Source organism: Neoarthrinium moseri (genome assembly GCF_022829205.1).
Source record: "Neoarthrinium moseri strain CBS 164.80 chromosome Unknown scaffold38_Wmoseri_CBS_16480, whole genome shotgun sequence".
NCBI classification, from domain to species: domain Eukaryota; kingdom Fungi; phylum Ascomycota; class Sordariomycetes; order Amphisphaeriales; family Apiosporaceae; genus Neoarthrinium; species Neoarthrinium moseri.
Genome location: NW_026055152.1, coordinates 1 through 14,726, shown reverse-complemented (window position 1 = coordinate 14,726; position 14,726 = coordinate 1). Strand labels below are relative to the sequence as shown.

The 14,726-nt window shown below is 52.9% G+C and overlaps 6 protein-coding genes across 6 annotated transcripts; 5 read left to right on the top strand and 1 right to left on the bottom strand.

Annotated features, from left to right (window-relative positions):
• Positions 1 to 1,433: 1,433 nt before the first annotated feature.
• Positions 1,434 to 2,759, bottom strand: JN550_008761 (uncharacterized protein; the record flags this gene model as incomplete). The annotated part of the gene is made up of 1 exon (XM_049320758.1): positions 1,434 to 2,759. The coding sequence occupies one exon, from the start codon at positions 2,757 to 2,759 to the stop codon at positions 1,434 to 1,436; it is 1,326 nt and encodes a 441-aa protein (XP_049169147.1).
• Positions 2,760 to 3,266: 507 nt separating this feature from the next.
• On the top strand, positions 3,267 to 5,182 carry JN550_008760 (uncharacterized protein; the record flags this gene model as incomplete). The annotated part of the gene is made up of 2 exons (XM_049320757.1): positions 3,267 to 4,107; positions 4,164 to 5,182. 2 exons carry the CDS (start codon positions 3,267 to 3,269, stop codon positions 5,180 to 5,182), a joined length of 1,860 nt encoding a protein of 619 aa, XP_049169146.1.
• Positions 5,183 to 7,137: 1,955 nt separating this feature from the next.
• On the top strand, positions 7,138 to 7,776 carry JN550_008759 (uncharacterized protein; the record flags this gene model as incomplete). The annotated part of the gene is made up of 2 exons (XM_049320756.1): positions 7,138 to 7,466; positions 7,533 to 7,776. 2 exons carry the CDS (start codon positions 7,138 to 7,140, stop codon positions 7,774 to 7,776), a joined length of 573 nt encoding a protein of 190 aa, XP_049169145.1.
• An 856-nt stretch (positions 7,777 to 8,632) lies between these two features.
• Positions 8,633 to 9,666, top strand: JN550_008758 (uncharacterized protein; the record flags this gene model as incomplete). The annotated part of the gene is made up of 4 exons (XM_049320755.1): positions 8,633 to 8,690; positions 8,744 to 9,040; positions 9,157 to 9,315; positions 9,371 to 9,666. The coding sequence occupies 4 exons, from the start codon at positions 8,633 to 8,635 to the stop codon at positions 9,664 to 9,666; spliced, it is 810 nt and encodes a 269-aa protein (XP_049169144.1).
• Positions 9,667 to 10,098: 432 nt separating this feature from the next.
• Positions 10,099 to 10,982, top strand: JN550_008757 (uncharacterized protein; the record flags this gene model as incomplete). Its single annotated transcript, XM_049320754.1, has 2 exons — positions 10,099 to 10,473; positions 10,524 to 10,982. 2 exons carry the CDS (start codon positions 10,099 to 10,101, stop codon positions 10,980 to 10,982), a joined length of 834 nt encoding a protein of 277 aa, XP_049169143.1.
• Positions 10,983 to 12,263: 1,281 nt separating this feature from the next.
• Positions 12,264 to 14,001, top strand: JN550_008756 (uncharacterized protein; the record flags this gene model as incomplete). Its single annotated transcript, XM_049320753.1, has 2 exons — positions 12,264 to 12,300; positions 12,356 to 14,001. The coding sequence occupies 2 exons, from the start codon at positions 12,264 to 12,266 to the stop codon at positions 13,999 to 14,001; spliced, it is 1,683 nt and encodes a 560-aa protein (XP_049169142.1).
• Positions 14,002 to 14,726: the final 725 nt, after the last annotated feature.

Below are 14,726 nucleotides of genomic sequence, written 5' to 3'. Positions count from 1 at the left end.
CACGTCTCCTAGGGACTTTTATCGAACTTCTGGAGTTCGTTTTGTTCATCGAGATGGTTCGTGTCACGGTGATGTCATTTACTATTGACACTCTCTTCGCATTGGCTTATTAGGCGAACCGCTCCGCATCAGGCTTGATGGCAAGGCAGCTAGATGGCAATTCAAGCCCAGAAACAAGATATGAGGACCTGCCCGCGTGTGAAAGCGTTATGCAAGTCTTGGCGGGTGACGAGAGACGTAAATTATTTATGGCTTTGATTACATAGTTCAGCGACTCTAGCTCACATGTTGACCAAATAGGGTGGTGTAAGGTGGCCACTCCTCTCACATCGTGGCACCACTCTGGCAGTTACAGTGTGTTGGGTGTGGCTTGCACGGCAGGCACTGCGGGACATCATTATGAAGTGTTGAGCCGGTTGCACGAGACATAGAGCTGCTACTCCTAGATGTGAGATGGCAGCCCCGCCACGTGTGTTATGAAGTTGATGGAGATGAGGGCAGACTACAAATCCACGCAGCGTGAAAGTGGGACTTGACTAGCGCACTCCTTGTAAGCGGACGAGACATGATCCCGGAGGAAAGAGCGGAGAGCGGCTTGAAACTACAAATCTGGCCAAGGCGGGCTTTAAAGGCAATATCTCATCAGACCTGGGTAGACAGAGGTATAGTACGTCATACTGAGATACTCAAAATAGAGTTGAGTTGCAGTACATGTACCTATGGATGACTACAGGCATCTACCCTATACCATTATTCCCACCCCGTCTTCTAGAGCTGGTGCTGGTTCTGTACCGCTAGCTACTTAGCACGTTGGCACACAGATGTCTAAGGCTCTCCTCCATGGAGCTATGTAGTTTGCCCTTTGCGTACATCTGGGGTGCTAGAGCCACCCTGTGCGCACGCAGCATGCGCGCCCCGCCCCCCTTCCTAACAATGCGGATGAACCGAGAGCCATCGGGATTTCAGTAGCAACGTGGGACGACACGTCCGAACTTGGCCGAGGGTCCATCCGTCGCTTTCTCATGTTTCTGGTCGCTATCAGCGCAACCGATCTACCTCTGTGGAAACTCTTCTTGGACGAAGAGTCCCAAGAAGTCCAGCTGGATATGGCACGCCCGAATGGCATTGGGCACGGTCAAACATGTGGAGATAACTAATGATATAGGGACACCGTTGCTCGTGCGGGCTGCCGGCATTCCGCGTGAGGCGTATGATGGTAAAGGAGATGCTATCAAAGAAGATGCACGCAGCCGCAGGTCAAACAGGTAGATGGCGAGTCCCTGGCGTTATCACCAAGGTCATTTTCCGGTCAGTCCCTCAGGGCCGCGGGACAACTTTGGACACCATATGACAAGCTGATGCTCGACAGGGCGAGTCTCCTGGCTGAGGGGGATCACGTAGACAGTGGCGGAGTAGAACACTAGTCAAATAGATCAAGTGCGCGCGAGCTGTTGGTAGTCGATGTCAACATCTCTCTGTGCGATGGAGATATCTACAGTGCGGTGCCACTGCCTCAATCGTTCTCGCAGGGACCTCTCGTAGTCAGGCATGCTCATAACGGCCTGTGCGAAAGTACCACGCTTGCCATGACCCATTGCATTGACTGCACTGTAGGTCTTGTTGAGGACGGCGGCAGTATTTTCATCAAAGTACAAGCCGGAATGGCGCATCTCTTCCAGAAGCTCCATCATTTTGGACAGGTTGCCATATCTGCGATAGTATATGCTCAGAAGCTCATTGTAAAAGGGGGTCGAAACACCCAGGACGAAAGATTCCAGACCAAGATCTTTGATGCGGGGCAGAACGGACAGAGTCAGGGGCGATGGCTTGGTGAAGGCTGTGTCGAGACGCCGCAGGCCAAAAAGGAGGAAAGAGGGGTACAGAGGGCCGTATAGGTACAAATCCAGCTTTTCGGTCGGTGGACCGCTGGCGCTCTCGGCCGGCGGTTCGACGGGCGGTTCGGCGGCTTTCTCGGATGCCTTGCTCCCGGCTTTCCTTCCAGAGGGCTTAGGTGAGGCGTCCACGCTCCCCAAGCCGAGTTTCTCGGGGTACGTGAAGACCTCCTTCTCCATCACGTCCCAGAGGTCGAAGTCGGTGCGGGCGGCGGACATCAAGGCCTCGACGCGCTTCTGCTCCGGGTGCCTCTTGGCATCGATCTCCACCATACGCTGGAACGAGTTGGTGGGGGATCCCCAGCCCTCGTCTTCGTCGGTCGTGTTCGCGCGGGCCCTGTCCGGGCCGAGCGGTGGCGAGCGGACGGTAGGATGGTCTGGGTGAAGCAGTTCGAAAGCCCTGCTGGCGGCGGCTCGCAGCGAAGGCGGGAAACGCAGCAGAGCCTTGTTCTTGTCCTTGGCAGCATCGATGTACAGCGCAGGGGATATGACGGCGCCGGGACGTTGCTGGCCGGCATCCTGGGCGGCCCTCTCGAGGATGAGGTTGGTCGTCCGGCGGGCGCTGGGGGCGGGCGCGGGCGGATCGCGTTGGGCGTTGGGCTGCAGGCCGCGGGCGGCGATGTCGGCAAAGATGCGCTCAAAGGTCTGGCGCTCGTTGGCGGTGATGGTGCCGCGGGGCGCGGGCTCCTCGTCCTCTATGGGGATGTCCTCGCCTGGGAGGTCTCTGGCGAAGGGGATGTCGTTGTCGCCGCGTGCTCGGGTGGGCGTGGTCTGGTGCAGCAGACGCGAGCCGAGACAGCGAGGCAGTCGGCGGCATTGCAGAATCGTCCGCGTCTGGTACAGGAACGGCAGAGGAGGGGCCGTCATTGTGGGCGGGAAGCAGGCGCGCGAACGTGAAGGGAGAAAGGGGGGGTCTGGCCAATGTGTGTCGTCTTGGTGATTTGATCGTCTGATCCAGCTGGTGACTTTTACTTGTTGGACCCTGCGGCCCATTAGGGGAAGAAGGGAGGAAGAATTTCAACTGGGGCCCGGGACTCTTATCGATAGAAGCTATTTCGAAGGTCCCAGATCCCAGGGGCCAGGGGCCAAGGCCGGGGCCCTCTAGCACTAAGGCAGCGGGCCAGCGGGCCCAAGGAAAGCCAGCCCAAGTCCAATGCCAGCGGACCGGCACTGTTCGCTGTTGCCGGCCTGCCTGCAGGTGCTCACGAGGTACCTTGCACACTACCTACCGGTAGCACCACCGTGCAGGTACCGGGACCCAACCACCCAATCGCCTTCCAATGACCGCTGCAGGTCTAGCGCTCGTCGCGACAGTGGGCGGGCCTGAGCTGCTGGGGCTGTAGGCGACCCCCCGGCCACTTAACGCGCTCTCCCATGACCTCGCGTCTGGCGCTCTCGTCTTCGGCCGTGGTGGTCCCGCTCACGGCGCGTCACACCCTCAGCGCCGCTCACCACACCCTTTCGAACGGACAGTCCCCCAGATCCGATTCGCGCGGAGCCGCAGGAGCGCGCTATCTTGGCTCTGTGAATTCGACAGTTGTTGCTGAGCATTTCCACTGGCCAGGGCGCCTCTGCTCGTTTCTTTTTGTTCTTCTTAGCTCAGGTTGCCTTTCGTCACCTCGTCCCTTTTGTCTTGCCCTCGCCGGGCTGGCCGGTCCTTGCCTGCCTGCCTCACCACTCCCAACCCCCAACCGAACACTCGGCAGCACTCCCAAGATGGTGAGCGCCTTCGAGGCCCGGCGGCGCGAAAATGTCGCCAACAACGCGAAGCTGCTCCAGGAGTCTGCAGCCATTGGCGCAAAGATGGCAAGGGCGGCCAAACCACCGCCTAAGCCGGCTGCCGCACCAAGGAAGAGGAAGGCTGCCGCCGAGCCAGTCCAGCGCACCCGCGTCATGCCCACCCGCCAGAGCGCCAGACTGTCCGGAGGCGCTGCCGAGACCGACTTGGACTCCCTCCAGACCAAATCCGAGCTGCTAGAGGCCCAGAAACCCGCCAAGCGGGCACGAATCACCGGTGACCTCGACGTCTCCAAGCTCAAGGTGGAGGGTTCGAGATGGGCCAATGGCGACGCGCTAGCAAGCTTTGCCCAAGGCGCTCAGCCTGGCGTGCGGACCTTCACCGACGACGACATCAAGGACACCGACAACGAGGAGCTCAAGAATCTGAGGAAGGGCATGCAGGAGCTTGAGCTGTACGATGGCTGGCTTCCGAATGGTACCGTCCACCCCGGACCCAGGCCCCCGGCTGTCACCCTTGCTAACTTCATCTAGACATCAAGATTACGCCAGAGCGCGTCTACGCCCTGGCCTTTCACCCCATTCAGGACAAACCCATTGTCCTGGCTGGCGACAAGAAGGGTATCATGGGCGTCTTTGATGGCTCCCAGGAGAAGCCACAATATGACGATGAGGACGAGGACGCACACGTTCCCCTGCCCCAGGTATCTGCCTTTGAGATGCACACGAGGACCATCTCGTCCATATTGGCGCCACAGTCTGACCCCAACTCGGTCTTTAGCGCTTCCTATGACTCTACCATTCGGTGCCTGGACCTTGCAACGCAAGTCAGTAGCTCCGTGTGGGAGCCCGCAGATGCTGATGAGGATCTCGCCATCACCTGCATTGACATGTCTCCCGAGCAGAAGGATGTTCTCGTGTTCTCGACCATGGAGGGCTCGCTCGGTCGAACCGACCGCCGCACCAAAGAAAAGGCCGAGATTTGGAGCCTGACTGACAACAAGATTGGGGGGTTCTCTCTACACCCGCTGTTGCCGCACTTGGTGGCCACGGCTTCGCTGGATCGCACCTTGAAGATCTGGGATTTGCGCATGATCAAGGGCAAAGGCGAGATGCGGCACCCCTCGCTGCTCGGTGAACACACTTCCCGCCTTTCGGTCTCACATGCTTCGTGGTCTAGAAGCGGCCATATAGCAACGTCATCTTACGATGATACTGTCAAAATTTATGACATGTCAGAGGCGGCTAAGTGGAAGCCCGGCCACAATATTACAGAAATGGAGCCCGCTAGCACCATCCGCCATAATAACCAGACAGGCAGATGGGTCACCATCTTGAAGCCACAATGGCAACTCAGCCCTGCAGATGGTATTCATAAGTTTGCCATCGCCAACATGAACCGCTTTGTGGACGTATACGATGGCGAGGGGAAGCAGCTAGCCCAACTAGAAGGAGAAGGCATTACGGCAGTTCCTGCCGTGGCTGAGCTGCACCCGACTCATAATTGGGTAGCTGGTGGAACTGGCAGTGGAAAACTTTGTCTCTGGATTTGAGAGTCCCAGTGCCACTAAACCTAAGACCCGCTCTATGCCCGCTTTGCGTTCCGCTCTGTTGGCTAACAAACTAGGCGGAGCGGCCTTCGGTGACTATGATATAAGTCAATATTGAGGAAGTTCTATTTGATAAAAATTTCTTTTCACGGCACCCAACAATGTCCAGGCCATGTTGTTGTACACTTCTGCGGCCGCCCGGAGTGACTACCTTGATATTTAGAGTTCAAGTAATGGGGGTTTTTATTTTATCGGCCCGCGGACATCACACGACTTTGAAGCGGAGTTTCTGATGGAGCAGATGCTCCAGGAGAACATGGGTTAGACTAGCCACCACGGTTCTAGATGTTTGGACGTCGTTGGTCGTGACGTTTCAAAGCAGCCATGACGATGATTATCACCATTTATCTGTCCGCCGCGGAATCGTCCAAGCAGGGTGCACAAAAGGCCCCATCTCAACCGCATCCACGTTGCGATTGGACTATATGCAAGCCACATCATGTTCTTAGTGTCTTACGTCGGTGATGTACATGACTCGCGGAGTAGTCGCAAGCCTACTATACATTTTGCTCCGCTGTCCCTAATCAAGTCACTGATACTCAATTTAATCTTTCGGGATGCGAGTACTGTACTCGTGGGTTTCTAAATGAAGTCGTAGCATTTCGTACTTCATACTAGAAGCCGTAAAAAAGTACGTGACATTAACCTAGGATCTTTTCTCCTTGTTTCGTAGCCAAATAGGCACTGCAAATAGTACATACTCATGTATATAGAATGTAACTTTGTATATAGACCACTGCAGGGGTTAAGCCACTTTGAAAGGAGGTAGGTGGACAAGTTCTAGCCCTGTGAAGACGCTAACCTGATGTCTCAGTCGACCTTCACCAATGACCTGCTTGGTCTTCTGTCGCCACCAAAGCTGCGGATTTAATGCTTGAATGCGTCTCGTCGGTGGTGAATGCCCCGAATGCCTGCCGAAAGTTTCAAGGCGCCACTTGAGAACTCAGCCATACACGTGGACTTCTTAGTGCTTCGGCGTCATCAGCAACAAATACCTCTTCAAGACAGTCTAGATACGAGCTATAAATTGTGCACTGGTGATCATTCGAGCCTCTGACGCATTCATCTCACCGGAGACGCTCCATTGTCGATTACTCGTGCAAAGCTCACGATCTAGATGAGTGGGCTTGACACCCACTTCTCCTATAGCAAATTAAGCCCGCGCTTGAGGGTGGTTTTCTATCCGCCAATTGACAGGTTGGATCCTTATTTTGCCAACCTACACTATGTACGGTCATGAGTCGTGTTGGATCATCTCAATCCCTTTCCACCTTTCCGAGCACCTGCATGTGAAGTCTCAGCTACTCTAACCACTACGCCAACGGGCAGAGGACACAAAGTATCTTTTCCCTGGATGATCTGGGCCGTTCGGTTTCCCCAGTTTGTAGATTTCATTGCTTTTTGCGGGTTTTCAAACTTACCACACATACTTATGGGTTGTCTTCGAGTCCGACGTGCATGCCATGCTGCTGTCTCAAAGCTAGCGGACTAAAGCCGGGCAGAGCCGCCACCGGCTTCGACGTAAAAGTGAGGTCTTGGATCACGATCCTTCATATCTTCTAGAACCCTGATGTCTCTCACGGAGCTAGCCGTTGACGTCAAATTGTTCATAGGAGGCGAGAAATGGAAGTTCTCGTCAGGTAACATGTTGAATTCACCACTGGACTGGTGACCGAGAATCCGCGCCACCCATCATTTGTGGAGGTTGGATCACTGGGTCACTCAAGTCCTGGCACCTTCTAATAAGTATATAAGCAGTTCAACTTGCAACTCTCAGACTCCTGCTCTACAATCAGTTCAGAATCAAATCAAACAACGATACCTACCTTCCAGAAGATTGACCGCCCCCCCTGCACATCAACCAACTTCATAGTTGTCATCTTTCACCTCCCTCCAAAATGCGTTATTCATTCATCGCTGCGCTCTTTGCCGCCACTGTTCTGGCTTCACCTCAGCCTCCTCTGCCAACTGGCGGCGTCACCCTCATTGACCCCGTCTCTGTCAACATCACTGTCGAGAAGCGCCAGTCCCTTACCTTGGACCAGTCTACTGCCTTGAAGCTACACAATGACGGCCGTGCCCAAGTTGGCTCGCCCCCCGTGCAGGCTCTGATCTGGGATACTACTCTGACAGCCCATGCTCAGAGCTGGGCCAACTACCTTGCCTCCATCGACCAGATGCAGCATTCGTCTGGCACAGGCGAGGGAGAGAATCTGGCCTCACAGTTGTAAGTGCACCGGATGTCCTGAAAACAGAGATTCTGGTGGAAACTTAAACTGACCACAACATGTAGTTCGACCAGCGGTGTCCAATACCCCTTGTCCGTCTCATCCTATGCTTGGATGAACGAGAAGTCCAACTACCACGGCGAGGTGATCCCGCAGGGTAACTTCGCATCTTACGGACACTACACTCAATGCGTGTGGAGAGGTTCAACCAAGGTTGGCATTGCATACGCCATTTCCAACTCCAACACGTACTATACTGTTGCAAGATATTCGCCTGCCGGTAATGTCGTTGGGCAGACACCCTACTAAACGCAATGATGCTCCATATTGGATATCTTGAGCTCAGTCGGCGATTGTTTGGTTGTGGCCTAATGCTCACGTTTCCATGAGTGGTTGGGGTTTGGGATTTCTGGTTTCCCATGTCAAAACGTTCGCTTGCTATGATGGTTGCGATGGAAAGTTCAAGTTTTCGTTTACAGATTTCACACACACACACTCCTTGATATTGATCTGAGAGAGGGGGATATGTAGTTTGGCAATATACTTGCATTATTTGCTCCGTCGCCAAGCTCCTGTTTCTTTACCATTGACATTATGTGACGTTGCTATGGAAAGATTGGCACAAAATTCACGCCATATAATTGGTATTTGGCTGCGGTGTAACCAACGGATCACATTTAGTAATACTTAAAAACGCGCGTCAGAGAATGAAATATGAGTTGATCCTGAGAAGTTACAAATGAAATGGGCTCATGAGCCTGCTAATTTAAGGGGCGATCCCCGGAGTAACGTTGTTCCACTCTATTATATACCCCTCATATCGAGCAAATATTTCAAGTGGTCTTGCATACATAGGTATAGGTATACAGCGGGGGTTTGGCTGGCTTTGGCTTGTCGGCGCAGCCGAGGGCGGGAAGTCTGAGTGAAGCCGGTCCCCACACGTCTTTCCGGCTCGGAAACCTGCCGACCTACGGGAGGAGATAAGGAAACACCAGAAAACACAGTTGCTCTGAAATCCTGGCGTGGGAAAATGATCTATCATCGTTTTTTTTTTTTTAAGAAAAAGGAAAATAGCCTTTAACTTCAAGATCTAGTTTATATAGTTGCCGTACGGTTTTTCTTTTTCTTTTCCAAAGCTTTCCATCTTGTTATACATTGGCTCATAATGTCAGCCCACGGGCTCTATCCTGGAGTAGCAGTTGTTACCGGCGCGGCCGGCACTGGTCTGTTCAACCTATTTGTATAGACACGAAATGTGGCACTCATATATTCCTAGGCATCGGGGCAGCAATAGCGAAGGCATTTGCGGCTGAGGGGTGCAAACGCATTGCTCTCACAGACCGCAAGTCGGACCTATTAGACGCTGTTAAAACCGCTATCGAGGCAACTTACGTCGGGACACAGGTATACGCTGTGTCTGGTGATATATCTGATGCCGACTTTGTGCAAAGTTTCATAGATGGGGTCGTGGCCAAGTTCGGCAGAATTGATTATGCCGCAAACTGTGCTGGTGTCCTTGGTACAGCACAGAGATGCACAGAGACGAGTATAGAGGAATTCGACCGTCTAAACTGTGAGTGCGACGTCGAGCGGCGTTATTGCTTTGCTTGACAGACGTCTACGAGGAAGTAACTTCAGTGGTTTTTTCTTCTTTCTGATCGCCATTTTACTGACGGGTGTGCACTGCAGCAATCAACTACCGTGGTGTTTGGCTCTGCTCGCGTGCAGAGTTAGGGGTGATGGTAAAGCAGGATCCTCTGGATGGTAACGTCCCCGGGCGGGCACCTAGCCGCGGTGCTATCGTCAATATTGCTAGCCAGTTGGGCATCGTCAACAAGGCCAAGACGGGTACGTCAGATGCTGGTGCCGTTCCCCGCGATTATGGCTGACCCCTCATTCTAAGGACCCTATAGCGCCTCCAAGGCGGCTGTGATCTCTCTGACACGGTCGGATGCGATCGACTATTCACAAGACGGTATTAGAGTGAATTGTGTCTGCCCCGGAGTCATCGCCACACCAATGACAGTATGGGATGAGGAGAGTCGGAAGCGAACAGAGCCATTCGTGCAGATGGCACCGCTTGGGCGAATCGGACGGCCAGAAGAGATCGCCGACGCGGCGCTATTCCTGTGTTCCGCAAAGGCCAGCTTCGTCCAAGGTCATGCAATGGTGGTCGATGGCGGATACATATTGACTTGAGGAGCAGGTGCCTCTCCTTTTCGCACAGCTCCACCGCAGCGATTCTCAAGCAATCAAGGGTTTCTTACGAAGGGATTACTCGGCCGGTCGGCAAAGGGTACATGGGAAAATCTCTTTTGAGTTCGACGGCGCATGGGTTGTGGGGTTTTAGTGCGAGTCATGATCGACAAACGGCGGAAGAGGGAAAGATTTTTGTGAGACGGAACATGGTGCCGTAGCCGTCGCGTGGCCTAGTAGCGGGAAATGTATTATTGGCATGCGCGGATGAATCAGGGCGATGCAGAGCCTCTTACTCTTCACATACGTTCTAGTCAATGATACCACTTCAAACGCAGCATCTTCCGGGTTGTGTTCTTACTTTCTGTCTACAGAGAACTGTGTTGACTGTTAGTCGTCGCTCGTCACAATCGCGTTTGCGCATAGAACGTTAAGATGTCTTACCAACTCGAGGATGTGCGGCCAATGTTTGAGTTGCTCAAGCGCAACTACATTGTAACCGGTGGAGCGCAGGGGATCGGTTTTGCCGTCACTCGTGCAATTTGTGAGATGGGCGGAAATGTGGCAGTTATGGATATCCAGGCCCAGCCAGTTGATCCAGAATTCAACCGTCTCAGCGAGAAGTTTGGTGTCAAGACGCTTTACATCCAAACGGACGTGACCAAGGAGCAAGACCTCAACGCAGGATTCGCAAAGGCTCTGGAGACGTTGGGCTCAATTGATGGTCTAGTACCAGCTGCAGGCATTGCCATTGACAAGCCGTTCATCGAGCAGACCTGGGAGGAGTTCACTAGAATCCAGGAGATTAATGTCAGTTATCCCCCTGGCCGGTCCGCACACCCTGGTCTAACACATAATAGGTCAGAGGTACATTTTTCATCACACAGCTTGCTACCAAGCAAATGCTGAAGCAAGGCACCGGTGGAAGCATTGTGCTCATCGCATCTCAATCAGCGCACATCGGCCTGCCTGGATACCGAATGGCTGCGTACAACGCATCCAAGGGTGGTGTACTTATGCTATCCAAGGCCCTTGCCGTGGAACTGGCACCGCACAACATCAGGGTCAACACTATTTCTCCAGGATTTGTTGACTCGGAGATGACCAAGAAGGTTCGAGATATGAAGAGCCAGAGGGAGGGCGAGCAGATGTGGATGGCACCTCCCATGCAGCGCTTGAGCACACAGAATGACTTGACCGGGGCTGTGGTATATCTCCTCAGCGACGCGGCCAGATTCACCACGGCCGCGGACATCCCTATTACTGGAGGTCTTCATGTTGGAACTATTGATGGATTGATTAGCTACGAGACTAAATAAGCGCCGTAGAGCTTTCCCCATGGGGACCGAATGAATACGTAAAAGAAACAAAAACTCTACCCCATATAGTTGCAAATCAGTATAGCGTGAACTTGCACTAAAGTCGGGTCCCATTTTGGGCGTAGACATGCTAATCTCTATCAACTCACTTCCATGTCTGTGATGGATGAGATCATTGTTAAACGTCTCCAATGGCTGCTGACTGCACCTGGCTATAATTATATTATACCTTCACGGCCGTCTCTATGCTACCTATGAATCGGCAGTTCGCAGCACTGCTCACGTTGTGCGAAAACAAAAAACCACGGCAAACCATCTTGTCGACTCAATGAGACAGACTATCGCAGGGGCGGGTGGCCCCTGGGTTGGAGTTGTGTGGCGGATCTGGGAATGTGTACTCATAGTTGTCTGGGGTTTGGTTAGTGCACCCGTGCATCCAACAGCCAATGTCCTCAGGGCCAAAGGTATAGGTCAGCGCAAGTGTAGTGTAGATCGTACGCGTTGCAATGTGGCTCAAGTACGTGGTTAGTGTCCGACTAGGTGCCTATCCGACTACCACTGCTAAGATCAACACTTGATAGGCACAGTGAAGCAACACAGCTGGTTCGACCAATAGTCCGATACGACCTTTTGTAGAGACGCGTGACACAGGCGAATTACCGTATACTGGAGAATAAGGGGCTAGACGCATCTGGAGGTAGGCTGTTCCAAGGGACGGAAACGCACTTGTTCGCACCCCGACGGAGTGTTAGCGCCGAGTCAAATCCAACCGCGGCGCCTAGCCATGACGGATAAAGGACCGAATCTGGGAAGGGACGGGAAGCCCCTGGCGGTCTTGAATCAGACCAGGCATGGCCGCAACCACTTCACCACCGCTAGCCTCTGGTGTTTGCCGCACCGATGGGGATGCGTGGGGTTGCGTATCTGGGACAAGGTGCACTAGCCGTCCGCGACGTCGGTTATGCGTCGCATTTTCAGCCTCCATGGATACTCGACAGACTAATTGCCTGGGCAAATTTGGGGACCCCAGATAAGGATGGGTCGATCAAGTGGACTGCACGGACAGGATGGATTTACTTAATTGTCGACCCGCCTAGAATTCTATTTTATATTGAAAAGCTTCATCACGAATCCTCAACGACTTTCGAACCACGTGCTGGGTAGGCCTCAACCAACGTACCAGCCTCTACCAACCCGACAATCCGCCCCAGACTTCCTCCAGTCGTTGAAGATATTCCATTCCTTTGATCTGTGCAGACTACACCCCGTTCTTTAGAGACCATGAGCGAATCATATGACTTGGTCGTTGTCGGCGCAGGTATGCAGTCGTGACATGTCAACAAAGCGAGTGTGATACTAACCCAATTACTTAGGATGGTTTGGCCTTGCCGCTGCCAAAGCCTGCGTCGAGCTGCGTCCTCAGGACAAAATTGCAGTATTCGAGTCGGCTGGAACATGTGGTGGCACGTGGGCTAAGCATCGTCTGTACCCCGGACTGAAGTCTAACAACATGATTGGCACCTACGAGTACCCAGATTTTCCCATGCGCGAGGAGGTTTATGGAGTGAAGCCCAACAACCACATCCCAGGTGCCGTGCTCAACCGCTACCTGACTGATTATGCTCGCCACTTTGGTGTGCACGACAAGATCCAGTTCAATTCACAGGTTGACTTGATTGCATCGACCCCGTCTGGAGGATGGAAGCTTGGGATTACGTCGCCAGAAGGACACAAGGAGATTGAAACGGCCAAGCTGATCCTTGCCACCGGTCTTACTTCTACCCCGAACATGCCGCAGTACAAGGGCGCAGAGAACTTCGAGGCACCTCTCTACCACGCGAAGGAATTCTGTGACCGGGCCGATACGATCAACGGCATCAAGAACGCGGTCGTTGTGGGTGGAGCAAAGTCTGCTTTCGATGTGGCATACGCCTGCGTTGAGTCAGGTTCAACAGTCGACCTCATTATCAGACCTGACGGCCACGGACCCGTCTGGATTGCACCGCCATTCGTCACACCTCTCAAGAGGCGCCTAGATCAGCTCCTCTTTGTTCGGTGGATGACATGGTTTAGTCCCTGCCCGTGGGGGGCGGAGGACGGCTACACTGGTGCGCGGAACTTCCTCCACGGAACCGCTCTAGGTCGTGCTCTTGTGAAGACTTTCTGGAGTGTCCTTGGCTCTGACGTTGTCAAGGCCAACGACTACGACTCTCACGAGGAACTGAAGAAGCTGAAGCCATGGCAATCAGCATTCTGGATTGGCAGTGGTCTGAGTATCCTTAATTATAACACTCCCCTTTTTGACATGGTGAAGGAAGGCAAGATTCGCGTCCACATTGAGAACGTCGATCATCTGGAGCCGAAGAAGGTTGTCTTGGAGTCTGGAAAGACCCTTGATGCCGATGTCATGATCTGCTCGACGGGCTGGAAGAAGGAATCCTCGCTTAAGATTTCTGGTCTTGACGCCCATGGGCTCAGCCTGCCCGTGTCAGAGAAGGACCTCGCTCAACTCAACACAGAGGCAGACGAAAAAGTCTTGTCGATGTTCCCTATCCTTAAGGATCAGCCTAAGCTTAAATTCGAGAGCAAGGCTGGCGAACCCTTGCGGTTCTACCGATTCGCAGTTCCTCCTACTATGGTCGAGAAGCGGAACCTTGCCTTTGCTGGAATGATCTCTACTGTCGGTACCGCGGTCTGTGCCTCGATCCAAGGCATGTGGATCTCCATGTTCCTTGACGGCCAGCTGGATCGTGTAGCCAAGACCAATGAAGAGATCACACAAGAAGTCATGTTGCACACACAATGGGGCAAATGGAGATACCCCTGTGGATATGGTGCTAGTCTGCCCGATTTCGTCTTTGACTCGCTCCCCTACGTTGATCTGTTGTTGAAGGATATGGGGATCAACAGCCACCGTAAGGGTGGAGCGTGGGCTGAGCTGACGACGCCTTATACACCCGGCGATTTCAAGGGACTTCTGGCTGAGTGGAAATCAACACACCCGGATGCCAAGATTTAGATACCATATTTTGTTTTTGCTTTTTTTGCTTTGTGGTCAGCCAGCAGTCACTGTAGACTCTTATTTGTATTAACATAGTTCATGTTTAGTTTGTTGATCCTTCATAATAGGAAGCGTTTTCCGTAAGAAGCATGGCCCATGAAATATGTTCGGACTGTTGCCACGTAAACTTCTGGTTGGAATATGTCTACCTTTAGCTGAACTTCGCCTCACGCTCTTTGGTATTGTTAAACTTTGATGAAACTTCACTGTATGTTTCTATAAGCGTGGAAGGCAATGATCTCGGCGAATTGACCTATCAGGAAACGTTGACCCGTTTCGAGATCCGGGCAGAACCCCTGTCACGGTCTGGGTCCTGGCAATCGCCCCCACAATTACGAGATCCAAACCCTGGAAACAGACTTAATGTTGCATCAGCTTGGCGAAATGACGTCCGTCCGCTACCAAAGGGTCGATTCCTCGAAATAACTTAATGCTGAAGAGATGTAATTAAGAAACTGAATTCGAAGTTCTCTTACTCTCTATCGATAATTGTTGTAACAGCAGCTTTGATTGCTGCCTGACTTTTCTAACACTGTTGTCTGCGCAGCTTCGGAGATGTTAAGTCGGAGCACCCACATATGGGCCCCCCCTACATTTGGGCCCCCGGTAATTAATAGGTCTCAAAACTCAACACCACAACTCAACAATTATTATTAAATTAATTGACCTCTACCACGATACAG